We start from the raw sequence: 16567 nt of genomic DNA on the forward strand, positions 1-16567 counted from the left end.
TGAGATACTTATGTCTTATAGACACATTTGAGAATCGAATCGGGTTTTTACATTTCTTTTTCTTCCCCTTCTCTCATTATAGACGAAAACCAGTGTACACATGTGACGAAATCCATAAAGGCAATATAGCGATGCCAGACTCGGATATTTTCCGCACACGCTGATAATTTCTAGCTGTTGATACTTCTATTCATAAACTGTCGTGAGACTTTTCGCTCGCTTGGTGGCAGCCGAAACTAAACTGACCCACCCTCTTTTGGAGCTTTAAAGCTCAAGCCTTCTTTCCTCGAGACGAGGTACACTCATAACCTCTCACGTTTAATGTCGTCGGAAAAATCCAGGACGGAATACTAGTATACTACAAAAAGTACGAAAATGAATGTAGCTTCGCCTTACCTCGGGAGAAGAACCAACTTGTTTTCCGTCCCTGCAGAACCAAATCTGCATGCAAGAACGTGGGGTAACAGAAACCCGAGCCATGGCTCGAAGGGAGAGTGAGGGGAATTAAGTTATTCCTTAATTATCCCGGCTGTTCTTATTCTCTATAAGTTTAAATAAAGGCTAAATTCCCGCCTCTGGTTTCCCCTCAGTGTAACTAACTTGACTTCAACCTTTAAAAAGAATTCTTCAAATTCGAATCATTTGCATTTTTGGGAGCTGCAGTCCGATAGCTACGTATACTACTTAATCAACAACTTAAGTTTGAAAGGTCCTAAGGAAGAGCACCGAATACTTATCCATTCGAAAGCACAGCAAAAATGCCAGAAATATCGGGTAACGCCGGCTACAAACCACTGCAGGGCAAGCTTGCCATTGTCACTGGAGCTTCAAGAGGTATACATTCCAAAGCTCCAAAATCCCCCAGCCAATCAGAATCCTCCCCATCCCAAACAGCTTGGTCCAAAATACCACACCTCAACACGCTAACCCGCTTGCTTTCTAAATCCCAGGTATTGGAGCTGCTATCGCTACAAAACTCGCCTCCTACGGCGCAACTTTAGTTCTAAACTACACCTCCCCTTCCTCCGCCCAAAAGACACAAGACCTAGCCGACACCCTTTCAGCAACCTACGGTACCTCCTCTATCATCGTCAAAGCAGATTTAGGCGACACCAGCGTCGGCGAGGACATAATCACCGCCATCAAAACCTCCCCCCTCTATTCCACCAGCACACGACCCTTAAAAGTCGATATAATCATAAACAACGCCGGTATCTCCAAAAACACAAAGACCGTAGATGTCACACCCGCGGTCTTTGACGAACACTATAGAATCAATGTTTTAGGTCCTTTATTACTTGTTCAGGCTGCGATACCGTATCTTCCTTATGATGGGTCCGGTAGGATTGTTTCGCTTTCGAGTGTTTCTGCGACTTTGGGATTGCCGGGACAAGCTATTTATGGAGGTACTAAAGCTGCTTTGGAGGCTATGACAAGAACGTGGGCGAGGGAGTTGGCGGAGAGGTGTACGGCTACTTGTGTTAATCCGGGTCCTGTGGTGACGGATATGTATGGTGGGACTAGTGAGGAGTTTAAGGAGGTTATGAGGCCTTTTATTGGTATGTTTTCTCTCTCTCTCTCTCTGTGTATTTTGTTTTTGTTTAGTGAATATGTTATGAGATGGCTAATGGAACTTGGGGGTATAAAACAGAGCATGCACCATTGATGAATTCCGGTGGTGCAAAGGGCCGTGGAGCAACATCCGAAGAAATCGCAGGGTGTGTGGGTATGCTTTGTCTGCCTGATAGTTATTGGTGTACTGGGAGTGTAGTTTCTTGTAATGGAGGGATGTTAATGGGGATCTAAAGGGGGTGCAGACTATGTTATGGGACACAGTGGAATGTTATTTGTGAAGATATATCAGATAACTTATCTAATTTCCTAATCAAAGGCGGCTTTGGAGAGTAAGGTATATGATTCTAGTTAATTAACCGGTATGATAATGTGGATGTTCGGATGAAGCGGTGTTAGGGGTTTTGCGAAGTCTGGTTTGAGACAAATATGCATCTAGTATCAAGTTATACTAAAGGCTAGTCCCATTACGAATAAATGATAGTCATTGTACAAGCTTAACTATTCCGAATGTTATATGTATGCTCGTCAAAAATGGAAGAGTAAAAAGCGCACAATCGAAAGCTAGTTAGGAGCATATCTAGAAATCCGCCCAGGCCTAGGCCACACCGGTGCCGATTAGGTAGAAGTTGAGGGATGCATGTAGCTTATTCATTTGTGATATCCAGACACTCCGATACCAAAGTACGAATCTTTTGGTCCATGAAACCAGCTGGTCAGGCTTCTGGATGTAGTACTAACTGGTGGGGTCGACTCTCCTTCAAAGACCATAGCCATGCACGTGACATTTTTGACCTCAGAAACTGCTGTTTAGCTGTGTAACCTGAAATAACAGTGTATGACCTCTTACTCAGCAGTCGACGAATTCTACCCCAGCACGTGACAATATTGAGCTTCAGAACTTAGGTATCACAAAGGATCTACAAAGCTTGGAACAAGTACTGTGTATATAGACCTTGGATTTCACGTGATGATATTGAGCTTCAAAACTTAGGTGTCACAAAGGATTTCTTACTACACACAGCTTGGAATAAGTGAGTGGGCACCCATATAGAGACAGACCTGGGATCTCACGTGATGATATTGAAGCTCGAAGCTTAGGTGTCACAAAGGATCTAATACTACACACGGCTTGGAATAAGGGTGAGAGTACCTATAGAGATTTGGAATTTCACGTGATGATATTGAAGCTCAAAACCTAGGTGTCACAAAGGATCTACACTAAAGCTTGGAGTAAGTGAGTGTATATAGACCTGGAATTTCACGTGATGATATTGAAGCTCAAAATTCTGGTGACACAAACAGTTATTGAGAACCACATCACGTAGTGAAATTGGGCCCCAGAATTACTTGGTTTCTGTGTCACAAGGATTCCAGAGCTTCTACACGTGATGCTTTTGGGCCTTGCAAAGGGTCAATAGGGTGGATACTGAGCTGGGGACTCTAGCTCTAAAAGTGTTTGTGGTTAGGTTAGCTTTTTCTATTGGTACTATGCAATGGATAAATTGGCACAATCCCTCTAAAAGCTTCCAGGTCTGGGTACGAGACAACCTCAGAAGGATAACTAGCACCAGGATCGGAGTTAAGGGATCAAAACGAAGTCTATCTAATAACTGTAGGATTCATCAATTAATTCAATCAGCTTTGCAAGATATATAATTAACCACACAAAAATTTTCTTTGAGGTGGGTGTAATGCCGCGGGAGTATGGTGGCGGAGGTGAATACGAATCGTCTGGCTGACAGGCAGAACGTTACGGAAGTGCAGGTGAATGTGCGGCCATGTATATAAGCTAGCGAACTCTCGTAAGTTTGGCTATATAGTAACCTGGAGGCCAGGCACTGGTTGTAATATTATAGAGCTCGCTGACCTCGAGGCCGGATGCATATGCATGCATAGATCACAGAAACATACACCTATTATATACATATGCCACTACTAAGAAGGCTTTGGGAGCCTACATTGGATCTAACCCCACGTACGTATATCAATCGAAAAGCTTTAAAGAAGCATTGTATATTGGCTGAGAAAGAAAAAACCACATTTGATTCCAATTCCATCTTTTCGAAAATTCGACTGGATTCGGATTTACGTTGGCCAGTTTCAGACGTCAAAAGGCTGGTTATTTGCCAAAAAAAAAAACACTCTCGGGCTTCGTACTTGCGATGAGATGAGATGGAGCTCGTTAGCACGATCCAATGAAGGAGTAGCCAGGAGCTGCACATGCTCATAACTCTCGGGCGAAATCCCCACTGCGTTCAAAACTGCAGCCATGAAATTTTGAAAGTTGAAAAAGAAATAAATGCACGAAATATTCAACATGCACATGTAAAAAAACGCTTGCAGCCGACACGAGGTCGAAATTAACGGCGCAAATACGACTTTGGCAAGAAGGCGTAATTGGAACATATTCCGAGTGGCCGGAATCAGAATTACCACAACTGTTATGTCAGTCTATTGCATCGTCTGATACTCATGTCCCTCTCAAAGCCAAGGCTACAAGAAAGTGGGTTAACTTGGAAAGAGACCAGGCCAACTCGAATGTCTGTGTTCAAGGCATTCACTACCTATATGCGTCCCACCTTCCGGCTTCCTCGCAAATTGTGACCGTTTGATAGGCGCAGATCCTGGGCACATGTGCCGGACTACTGGAATTAGTTCCGAGGCTCCGGAGTCCACAGGGCCCAAAGGTTGAAGGACCCAACAGAGCCGAGAACAGACCCTAATTCCAGAACTTATGCCTTGCCACGTACGTCATCTGATCATGTTGCAATCAATTGAGGGAGGGGGGAACTCGGACCACTCGTAAAACCATTACTAACTCGTACCAGCCGTGCGCGTATGCGTCAAAATCTTTTAGGCGAAAGTTGTCTTAGTTCCCATGGCACGTTGCGAAAGGGAGTGTGGCTACTTGGTCTAAACGGGGTTCTCGCCAGGTATGAATACTGTTTCAGCTAAAGGAAGTGGTCTGGTGTGTTAAAAAAGCCTCGTGAAGGTACGCATGTATTTAATATTTTCGTATCTTAACTTAGTAAGTTAGCCCAACGGAAGATTCTCGGTATTTTAAGACTGTCATGTCCATGAAGAACTAGTAGGTTATCTTCATGTCATATGTAGGGTGGTGGCGACGAAAGTTCGAGGGCTTTTAAGCCCACAGCTAGTACTAGAATGCTCGTAAAACATGAGACTCTCGATCAATTCGGGCCCATGCAACTATCAGTTATCTCCCAAGGACTTGGTATCGGATGATCCCAACGACTCGTCTGTTTTTTGCGACTAATTTTGAGGCCTCCCGTGCATGGACATATCCAACTTCTTGAGAAGTATGCATGCAGGTTACTAAATACTCATTTCATGTACCATCATATTGCATACTTTGTGCCGTTAGCGGGTCTCTCATTACCCTCCGCCAATATTCCGTTTAGAAGTCCCTCTTCCAGCTCATAAATATACAAAAACGATAACAACATTTCAATGTTGTTGGTCAGGCATAAGCAGGACTATGCGCTTGCAGTAGAAGGGGGGTAACCGGTTTGAAATGACAAATTTGCGCTTGTCAGCCCCCCTTTAGGGAGACCTGTTGGGTGTGCTTGCATCCTTGTCCGGATACGCGGTTCCGCAAAAGATCCAAGTTGCTGGTCTGGGTTCGTGCAGGCCAGCGCTGCAGTAGCCAGCTGGCCAACTCTCATACCTACATAGTATGTCCGTAACTATATTTGTTTTTCCTGCGTCAGGAAAATGTTGATGTTGCACCAAGCCCCGGCGTACCCGGACGCTTTCCTCGGTGCGTATTCTTTTTTTTTTTCCTTCTCGACTGCATGCAGGTGCGAGAGCTCACGTACATGCAGTTTCTGACATTAAATGGACGTAGGAGGTCAGGAATTTCCCTAGATCGGCAAGTTATGGACACAAGAAAATTGAAATGCGAACTGCAAACAAGACGAGCAACAGTTCAAGCAAAATAGACTAGTCGGCGGGGTAGGGGCCTAGGACTAGGCACGAACCTCGTGGGTGGGTGCATACACGTAAGGAATAATGTACAACATATGGGGCTTACAGAGACGCTAATGAGGGTGTCAGCCCATCTGATGATGTCATGCGTGTTAGATTGGCTGATATTAAGAGAGTATTAATCAAGCACATGGATTAGGTTTTTTGGGGATTTGTGAAATCATATTGCATCACTTGTTCGAAAAGAACTACGTCGGTGTGATACCGTTTTTGAAGAGAGATATATATAACGAAAGTGTTTCGGGCAAAGTTAGGTCTCGTATAATCTTGCGTTAGGGCGTTTCGCCAGAGGCGCTAGCAAGATACTGGGTATCTTCAATCGATTCTGAAAGGCATGAATTTGAAAAAGTGGAGCTGTGCAACAGTGGATTTGAGAGAGCACGAACCTCTGGTGGACGCCGAAATCTTGGGGCGGTAAATCTGCTCGCTGTGTCTTCTGGTTCCGCTGCAGTTCTGCGGCAAAGGTACCAAACTATTCTTCATCAGGTTAGCATGGCCACTGGTTAGGTCCATGCCTCCTCGGCTTCTAAGACTTATGAGAGACTAGGCTCTAATCAGCCGCTCGTATAACATAATGCATGGATACATGTCTTGAACATCCGAGCTAAGAAGGATTTCCTACCATAATCAACCCCCCGCTTTCGGCTCTTCGAGAGCTCTGATATTCGCTCTAAGGCTAGGATTCAAGGAAACTTTTGCGGTTATATATATCTTTTTGAATTTTGTGGATATAAGAGTTTAGACGATCATCAAGCCTCGGTTTTTGTGCTCGATATGGGTCCATGATGTCCGCCTGAGTGTTAGTTGGACAGGGTTTATAGAACTCGATACGATGCGCTAGCCTGGCTTCTAACCGTCAACTGTTGGATTCTGACCTGAGAGGGTGTCATACTATTTTCTTATTCACTCAGATGGAAAGCTGTAATTTCTATTTCGAGCACACCCACATGTCTACAGAAATTTAGACACCCTCCCATTCCAAACATACGGGTTACGGGAAGAGAATACGGTTCGCCTCTTTTTTTTCTCCTTTGGTCCCCAAATCCCAAAGTTTTGGAATGCGCAGAGTAAGGTGCTTGTTTTTTTTCCCTCTCTCACTCTCCCCTCTGTTTCTCTCCCGTTGCTGCATTTAATACGAAGACGAAGAAGAAAAATTAGGACCCGCGGAGGGGGAAGTGGATACGTATAGTACAGAACGACCGAGCATTCGCGAATGACAGGTGCATGTACCGACAACCCACCAGCCGCTTCGAATTCGTACATGTGGGATCCGACTGCCATTTGGGATCTTTCCCTGATTTCAAGATCGGCTGATTAGGAGGTTGAAAATTTCCGGGGGTTGATGGGTTGGCAGCCATCATGCAACAATGTGGCACAGTAGAATCTTAACTCGAAAGGATAGTAGATTTGAAGTTTCTTTTTGAGGGACCTACGCGAGTGCGATGTGATCTTGAATGGAATGAATCAAAACCCCTCTGTGGGTCTTCAGTAAGACGAAAAGGAATAGATAATATTTTTGAATTCTACGAAATTATGTTAGCTTTGCAAGTGGATCGAAGGTTGTTGTTTATATCGAGCAAAAACGGTTAATTCCGCCGACGGCATTATACGGAAAACTTCTTGAACACAAGTCACAAGTTGGTATTTAACAACCAATAACCAACTGTCGGACGTCACCGAAGTGTTATATATTATACGTCAAAGACAATGGATGCTAAAGCAAAAAGAAACCCCCAAAACAAAAAAAAAGATCGCATAAGAGAGGAGTGCAATTCTCGCCAACAGATTCTTAGCACGTAATGCATTATGCAAAATGAGAGTTATAGAGATGTGGGAATAATTTTCCCAACTCCCAACCATCCTAAACGTGGTGATTTTTGCGTTGGACATCGCCAAGGGTCTTTGCGTTCTCTAGCTTATCGATGTGGAGCCTCATGTGGGTTCTGAAACCTGTCCAGGGCGGTGGTCACGCCGCAGGTCGGTCGAAATGAATTCTCTGGTTCAACCACAACAGGCTAGGACCCGGTTGCGGACCAATGCATTCAGTTCTGCTGTGAGAGGGTCTCGGGGGGATTCATTTAACAAAAAAAAAGTATCCTTGCATGGTGGTGGTGTGAGTGTTCCAATAATTGCTCTGTCGTTGGAAGAGCGCATGATAACCCGACGGTTGGGAAACGGCTGTTTGGTTTCCGTACGAAGTGACTTTCGTTTGATTACTGAGCGAAAGCGTCTGCTATGTACTTTAATTCTGGGTCTCTAGGATTCTAAGACCTTCCTTTATTGTTTATTAGAGGTGGTAATCCATTTTAGCTGCTTTTTTCTAGAAGGGTGTGCCTCAAGCGCTGCTCAACGGTTTGGAAAACTGTGATAAGATCGATCCAGGCGATTTTTCACCATTTTCTCTCCCTTGTTTGCGGTCCGCGGCGGCAGAAATGCAAATCACACCATTTGAGCCAATGGATGCGAGGTTTCTCGAAGGAATGTTAGATGTGATCTTCCAACGAAGGCTATTGGTCGAGTCAATTAAGACTAAGATTAATAGTGCAGGAATACTCTTACTATTGCACACGAAGAAAGGTTGCCAGCGCTTAGATCTGTGAGCCTGGCGTGAAGATAAGATCTGCCTTTCCTTAAAGCCTTCTGCTTTAGGCGCGCTGAAAGGAACACTTTCCCGTGTAGGACTAGACGATTCGCCAGCTGGGCCTTAGCATCTGAAACCGACCGATGCATCCGATGCATCACACGAAATTGAATCCATCCTGCACTGCCCTTCCCTTCCGGTTGCCGTTGAATTCCCGCGCTCATCGATGAGAGGAAGAAGGATAGCTTAGCGTATTATTTCACAAAGCTTCCGTAGACCCAGACCCAACATCCCACCCCTCCAAACTCTCCTCGGAAGCACAATCTTTCGACCAGTTGGAATAAATTTCTAGACCAATCCCAGTGACAGCCTGGGATTCGTGCGATTGCTGATCTGAAGACAAATCCGGAACCATTCCTCACAGCGTCTGCCCCAGATATTTTAGGATGGACGACTAGGACAAAAGAAAGGAATAAAATAAAGCGCTACTGTTCGAACGCTTGTCACATTCCAGAAGTCACATTTTCAGGGAACCGGGAAGCGCCAGTTCCCTTTCTTATCCCACGGGCTCTGTGGTCAATGATCACGATTGAATGGGGGGTTATTTCCGGAAGAGCAGGCACATACTTAGCGTGAGATGACGACGCTCGGTGGACCATGCGCTTAAACTTCATCGCGGGTGAACTGGGGAGCTGGCAAAATCCGAAATTAGGCCGCCTCTTTGGATTGAAACACGGCTGTGCAAAAACCCTTTCATTGCGAACGATGTGATGTCAAAAAGTGGAGAAGATCTCATATTGTGTCAAAGGGAAGTGTCAACAAGAAACTCGTCCCCAAAGTTTGGAGTCGCGACAAACGAATAAGCGGGCCAAGTTGGCTGAATTTCCCGCTAGTTCTGCGCTCAAACCCTTGACGTGCAGGGGACAGAAGGGAAGTTTTGTTTGTTTCCACCATGTTGTGTAGCGTCGAAAAAAGCACCAGATATAGAAGCTTTTGATTCACGGCTCGCAAAGAATTTCCTTGGTGTCCCTGTTTAGGTCGGTAGTGCGTCGAGTGGATACATCGTTTGCGCAAAAAACAGTTGGTTGTTGCATGCATGCACCAGCGTATCTCGCCTCAGCGAGAAAGATGCCCAGCTTCCGGTCTAGACAAATTCGGAAAATAACTAAGGTCACATGAGAGCTGGATAATACCTGGTTTTCATGGTGTTGTTGTTAGTGAGTAGGTATCATGTCAATGCAATGTCTCGCTCTTTCCGAGGAGCTGAGGAAGAAAGCGAAGCAATAAATCTTCTTTACTGATAAGCTGCATGAGATATTATTTTTCTTGGAACCCCATTTAATAAGTTTAGAGGGAGTGTCCCGTATCGGATCACAAGACCAAGCTTCCATTTGGAAGTAGCAATCAAGGATTCCCTCGTCCGGCGATTGTCTGGCTGGAACTTCTCGGAGGGACGCAGGCCAGCCATTGGGGAATGCAGCAGCGGTTGTACACACCACACAGTAAGCGCATTCCGTCAGGCAGAAACTGCTCCATTCCTCTTTTGCTTCACAAAAGGACAAGTCGATGTTGGGGTGGGGTCGAGATTCTGGGCATTGGGACAGCTGAGGACAGAGCACCAATAGCATGAAGAATAAAAGACGAGTCGTCCTGGTGGACCCGCTACTTGAGGCCAGTGGCACATATACCAGAAACATTCCAACTTTTAATTGAACCGCCCTGCGCCATCTTTTTGCTTGGCTTTTGAATTAGGACCCAATTTTCCGCGGTTGCGTCGTTGGCTTTCGAAGCAGGGCACCAACGCATGTAAGGCGGCGGACGGCTCTTACCCGCCGGCTCAAGGCGTAAACAGGCTGTAAACAGGAGGAGGGAAAAGTCGCGCTCGTGTTTTAGACAAATTTGATGAGGACTTAATGCTCGGGTTATCAAGGGCAGAGAATGTGCTTTTTGCATTGACAGGCTTCCATTTCTGAGCGGTGAGCAACATGGGTATCTTTACACTCGACATGCGAGCGGAAATAAAACAGGGATGTTCCTATCCATCACAATGGCATTGGTCATCCTCGTAGGAACGAAGTACAAAGTCCCGAGGCTAGCGAGGACAATAGGAATTGTTGACGTTTTCGGGGTCGAATCCTTGAACGGCTGACTTTTGAGTTCTTTCCACCCAGGAAGGAAGGCCAGAAGGTTGCAAGTGACAGCTATCAACAATTTTGCTGGTCTTCCTTCTTATTCTTCTTGCCTCGAGATTTGTTTTATTGACGTTAAGGAGAAGCAACTTTTCTTTTGAACCAGACGGATAGAGCGGCAACGTTATCGTGAGATTTGTCCCAAGCGAGAACCTGTGTCCGCATCAATAGGTGGGATGTTACGTATATCGTTGGAGTATTTACTTGGACCTAGTGGTTCCGCATCCATGTTGTTTGCGAGATGGTTGTCTGTTCCGTATTAGAGTTTCGATGTGCCTTTTAGTTGGAGCCAAGTATCATCATATGCAAATGCCGCCCTCCTATCTGGATTCCATTCCAGGTCTTCGTGCTACAAGAAGTACGAAGTTCTTTGGCCCTTTGCTTGTCCTACCCCGTCTCCGTGATTGCCAGTCCAAAGAGCCGGACGGATACAATCTGGTCCGTTGTCGCAGTTAGTTCTTATTTCAAGGCGATATTGAATATTCCCTGTAAAGGTCAAGAGCAAACGATATTAACCAGTAGGATACTTACTGGAAGTTAACGGCACTGCGCATGCACATGTACCGTCTAGGCAAATTTCTGATCCAAACTGGATGGCCTGCCGATACCTCGAACCTCTGGCGTAAGCAATTCCACGGAGGAAGATCCCATGTCAGGCAAGCCCAGAAGCTCGAATCCCCGGGATCCTGGGCAACTTTTTAGTGCGCGCATGTTTGAAGTTGATCCCATGCAAGCAATTGAGAAGCGTGAGGAACCAGGGTCCCAATGGCCGAGTCGCCTTTGCTTTTTTGTTCTGTGCCATTCGCTCGTTCATTTCGACGCTGGACGAGGCGTCTCAGAAAACTTTCCATTCTCTTTGCTATTTGGATACCCACATCTAAAAGGCCCTTTTCCTTGCCAGATGGAAAAGCAAGGGATTGGGCCCTCTTTTGGAGCTAGTTTGTTAGCACTGATGAGTTCATGTTGCATTTTTTGTCATCGCTTGCAAGCGGGCGGCCAGGAAATTGAAGGCTAAGAGAGAATGAAAGTTTCCTGGTGTATATAAGCAAAACATCCGCCGTTAATGCCAAAAGCCGCGGGCTTTTGCTCTTTTCACACGACGAAACTCGAAACTATCTGCCCTTCACTATTCCCTTCGATAATTCGATTCCTTCGATAGCTAGCATAGCCGAACCCGAACTTATCCACTTCCGACTACTTACGTATACCCGCCAGTGCAGTGCAAAGCCTTCAGGGTACTTGTGTCGCTACTAGTATAGTATACTACTATTTATATTTATCACATAGCCAAAAAAGGTGGTATATAAGTGCATCCGACGAAAACAAGCTGCAGCATCTTACATACATCTGACATTTTCAAACTCTCTTTTTTTTTTTTTGTTCTTCGAATAATATCTGGCAGTCGACACAAACCTGCAGCAAAAGCGATTTACTGGGGGAAAATACTCGACATTTGCCGCTAAATATTGGGCGTGTGCATGGGAAGACTACGCTAGACCAGCCTGTGAGTGTTAACCAAGTTTTTTTAAACGAGTCCTGTTCAATACGCTGTCCCTGTTATTGCATTGCATCTATAGTTATCAGTGTCATTTGGTCCCTTTCGTTCCCCTCTACAGGCCTGCATGTCGACTTGCCGACTCGAGAATTTTCTCATGCATGTAAGTGAATGAGAACCGTAGTCGAGGGCATGGATGGATTCTTGTGCCTTTTCCTTCAATGCCAACCCGCCAGTTACCAGGAGGAAGCTTAAGGAAGGAGTGGCTAGCGGAAACGATGGTCGCCAGCATCTTTTCTTTTTTCCCTGATCACTCCCATGCTGGGAGCGGTGGGCAACCAAATTTGGGCCGCCGGTAGTTTTGTCATACGACGAGAATATTGGGACCAAGAAAAGAAACAAACTGGGTGGTGCCAGAAAAGAACCGCGCGAGAGAGAAAGAGCCGATATCTTCCTCCACACTCCCTGCACTGGGCATTTTCCGCTGTGACCTTCCCTCCCACACCTGCCCACCCAAATCTGCAGTTTTACACGCACCACACGAGGGAAGGCCAACCTGCTCGCAGCTTACATGGGACGCCTCTGCCTTGCACTGCATTTTTTATTTTCTTTGTATTTTTCTTGGGGAGGGGGAATGATGACCAAGAAAAATAAAACGGAGAATGCAAAGGAGAAGTGCGTGCGGGTAACATCCCATGTCTTTCCGAGGAAACCCAAAAATACGCTGCCTTTTCGGCTGCTGAGATGGTGCCGAGTCCCACATCCGCCTGATCTGAAAAGGAAGACGAAGATGCCAGCAAATCCTGTAGGTGCAAAGCCGACCCTCCAATCTTGTCTTGCGTCGTCCCCTCGTCGAGTTTCGTTGCCCATGCTCTGGTCATGTTCGGCTCTGACGGCCAATCAGCGCATCGCAAGCCCGTATTCCACAAGGACGGGGCTGCAAACCAGCAAGCAAAAAAGACGAGTGGGAAGCCTGCAGACTGAAAAAATTGCCGCTGGTATCTTTGCCAGAATTACTTTTTTTTGAGTCGGCATGCCCTGCCATTGCGTTAGCAAGTCGGCTACCTCTCCGCCCGCCCACCCACGAGTTTCTAACAATAAGCCCATTGTTCATAATAATTTCCATTGGGCTGGGCCCAAATATTATCACGGAAACGGCCCTCCCTCTTGATCTTCTCCTCTCTTCCTTCTCTTCTCTCGGAGAATAGACCGTAAAAAAACAAAAAAGGTTTCGACCTCAGTCCTTTCTTAGCTTTTTTTTTTCACCGTCGGTATCGAGGGTGAGTGCAAAAAGGTGTACCAGCAGGCCTTCTTGCCCTCACGCTTGAGCCCAGTAGTACCGTCTGTTGTACCCGCAATCGGTGTTCCGTTCGGGTCCTCTTTCTCTTCACAGTTATCGTTGATTTTCTTGGATTCCCGTTGGCGTTTATTGAGGGGGTTGTTACGTGTTATCCAGTCGTCTGTCTGCCGCTTCGGAAATCCATTCCCACCGCTAGTTAGAAGGAAGAAGGAGGAGGAGACGAAGAAGCATTGGTCGAGTCGAGGTCATTTCGAAGCCATTCAGGGCCTAATTGCATCGCGCCAAAAGCTCGACTCCCACATTCATTTCAACCATTTGCCTTGAAGTCCCATAGCATCCTTCCTTCTCTGGAAGACATTATCATTTTATATCCTTTTCTATTTGTTAAATCGTTTTTGCGGGCATCTATACTCACATAATTTAGGAAGAAACCTTTCATCCTTTTCGATCATCATCAGCATCGTCTTTTTTCGCCGTCCTCATCTCGCATCGAATCCCTCATCTAGCAGGCATCTTCGCCCATCAAATAGCGACTAGTTCTCCGACACACGCGCGGATATAAGCTTCGACGTTGAATCTACCGCAAAAGGCCAAAAACTTTGAAAATCACCTCGAAGGCAAATTAACTTCGGCGTACCCTTCCTTGATCGAATCGTCTAGGAATTCCGTCACTGGTAAAGGTTATTAGCACTTCGGGGGGCCCCTCTTTCGCCGCACCGTAGGACGACCCTCATCGCCGACTCTCCTTAGACTACAAGATAGCGACTGTAAAACTGGAGACGGGGAGGATCTTTGGATACCGTACGCGCCAAACGTGCGTGCACTGCAAAGAGAAATTCGTATAACAATCGCGGCAGTTAATAGAGCATAACTGAAGTACAAAAACTATGTCGCCTTCCGCTGAAGACCACACGATTAGTAAAACGAACGGCACCGCCAACGGGACGACCAACAATCATACTCCTGTTCGTGAGGCTTCCGCCAGCTCAACCTTCACTGCTGTCAACGGGACCTCAAACTCGGTTTCCAACTCGAATCCGCGGCCGGCGGAATCCATCCGAGTCGCGGGGCCATCGCCCCCTTCAGCAGCACCACAACCACCACAACCACCACCTCAGGCGCATTCTCCCAGCCATCAACTCCAACTCCAAAACAACCACCACAACCACCATCACCACGCGCACCACAACCACCGTAGCCAGACTGCTTCTCACGCTTCCCAGTCTGGCAGCGGGGACGAGGACGCCGGTGACCACAGCGATATCACAGGCTCCAACCTACAATCTCCCGTAACCCCGAATTCTCACCCTGATCCGAAATACGCTCAGGCTGCTGCCGATAACAGGCCCTTGTCTGTTCGCCCTTCTGGCAGTCCTGAAGGGGCTATCCAAAAAAGGAAGAGGTCGAATTCCGCCGAAGTTGGGAATCGTGCTGAAAACTACGGCCAGATCCGGGAAATGTCGACTGAGGTTGTCCAGTACCATGGTCATAGTATGCCGATGACCAATGACACCCGTATGGTGGATGTATCTGACGGGCCCCGAGACGAAATCATGCCAGACCGCCATGCCCCTGAGCATATCGCCCAGAGAGCCAGCGAGGAAGCCGCCAAATTGGAGGATATGCGAAACCGGGACCCAGCCGTCTTCGAGGCTCACGTGGCACAGCAACTCCAGGGGACACCACAAAGTGACCATATCCGTTCATACAACCCCAACATGTCTCCGAACATGACTACCATCAACGGGAACGGCCCGACTACTCCCGGTCAGCCTGAAACGAAGCGGAAGCGTATCTTTAGCAACAGGACTAAGACCGGCTGTATTACATGCCGAAGGAGGAAGAAGAAGTGTGATGAGGGCAAACCTCATTGTTAGTACAAACCTATCACTTTTGATCTTTTTTTACACCGAATGAAACAGCTAACAGGTATGGCAAACACCAGGTAATAATTGCAAGCGTGGAGGATTTACTTGTGGTGGATATGCTGGTAAGATTAATCCCTTTCTGGGACCACTCACTCCCACCGACGCTCCCGGACATCCTCAACATCTATATAACGACGCCGCGTCAACCAACTCTGGTGCATCCGGCTCCCTCTTTGCACGAGGCCAACAAGCTGATTCGATCTTGGCAAACGGTCCAGCTCCTATTAATGCCAGCTTCGCTACTATAACTACTCCTATTATGAGAACATCCCAAGAACGTCCAGTTGTGAGTAAAAACTTCTCTTCCGGTTGCGTCCCTAACCATCAAGTCTCATTTCTTCTTACCAGCAACTTCCTCCACCGGATTATACTCGCCACCAGCTCCCCCAACCTCCACAGCCCATCGTCATTCAACAGACAACCATGCCACCCGAACCAAAGCCGTTCGGCGCTACAGGATTATCGCTATCCGGCCCTGCTCCTCCACCACAGGTCCAACCCATCCGACGAGACTCTGGAGTCAACCAACACCTATCAGGCCCAGAGCCACCGAAGTCTCAACCTCAAATTTCACCGTTTTCTGGTCCACGTGTTCCACCACAACCACCACTTCCTCAGAGATTCTCGTCGACTGAGAAGGAGAGGATGCTGAATGGTGACCTTTTCCATGCATTCACGCCAGAGTTGATTGAAGAGCGGGAGAGATGCCGCGCTGCCTGCTGGAGATTCAACAATGCTGCGAATCCCACATTGTGTATCTCTCGGGAGGAGAAGCTGCGTTTACAGATGGAAATTTTTAGACCGTCTGCAGGGACTAGAGGCCCACAAGGAACCGCTTGGCACGGAGATATCGCAAATGCCCATTTGAGAAAGAACTTGGGCATGCCAGATACCGTTTACCCGGTTAATGAGGAGCCATGGATTGAGGTCCCCTTTATGTGTGACTACGGTTACAACATCACTCTTGGCCCCGGTGTCTTTATCAACTTTGGTTGTACCATTATTGATACATGCTCTGTAAGGTTTTTAGATTCTATACTAAGATTTGGAATTTCTGCTAATAATCAAACCAGGTGACCATTAAAGCCCGAACGCTCATTGGGCCCAACGTCAACATCTACTCTGGTACCCACCCACTGAACCCTAGAACCCGTAACGGGACCAAGGGCCCAGAGTTTGGCAAGCCAGTAGTCATCGAGGAAGACTGCTGGATTGCCGGAAACGTCACTATTCTGTCAGTATCTCTCATCGTTTTCTGTTTTCGCCACCTGCTAACATTTTGATAGTCCCGGTGTAAAAATCGGCATGGGTGCTACCGTCGGCGCTGGCGCTGTTGTCACCCGGGATGTCCCTCCCCACACCGTTGTCGCCGGAAATCCCGCCAAAGTCATCAAAGGCATCATGGAGCACGAGTAAGGCTCTTGTCTTAAGACATCGAGTACACAGCGTTTGTGTTAGCCCTTGCCCGCCAGCGCGCGACTGTTAGCGTGT

General features: G+C 46.9%; 2 protein-coding genes across 2 annotated transcripts; both read left to right on the forward strand.

Moving 5' to 3' along the window:
- Positions 1-758: 758 nt before the first annotated feature.
- On the forward strand, positions 759-1806 carry AOL_s00188g131 (uncharacterized protein; the record flags this gene model as incomplete). The annotated part of the gene is made up of 3 exons (XM_011128379.1): positions 759-834; positions 951-1559; positions 1652-1806. The coding sequence occupies 3 exons, from the start codon at positions 759-761 to the stop codon at positions 1804-1806; spliced, it is 840 nt and encodes a 279-aa protein (XP_011126681.1).
- A 12229-nt stretch (positions 1807-14035) lies between these two features.
- On the forward strand, positions 14036-16492 carry AOL_s00188g132 (uncharacterized protein; the record flags this gene model as incomplete). Its single annotated transcript, XM_011128380.1, has 5 exons — positions 14036-15020; positions 15094-15362; positions 15425-16093; positions 16150-16310; positions 16363-16492. 5 exons carry the CDS (start codon positions 14036-14038, stop codon positions 16490-16492), a joined length of 2214 nt encoding a protein of 737 aa, XP_011126682.1.
- Between the last annotated feature and the right edge of the window lie 75 nt (positions 16493-16567).

Source organism: Orbilia oligospora, assembly GCF_000225545.1.
Source record: "Orbilia oligospora ATCC 24927 unplaced genomic scaffold scaffold00188, whole genome shotgun sequence".
Lineage (NCBI taxonomy): Eukaryota > Fungi > Ascomycota > Orbiliomycetes > Orbiliales > Orbiliaceae > Orbilia > Orbilia oligospora.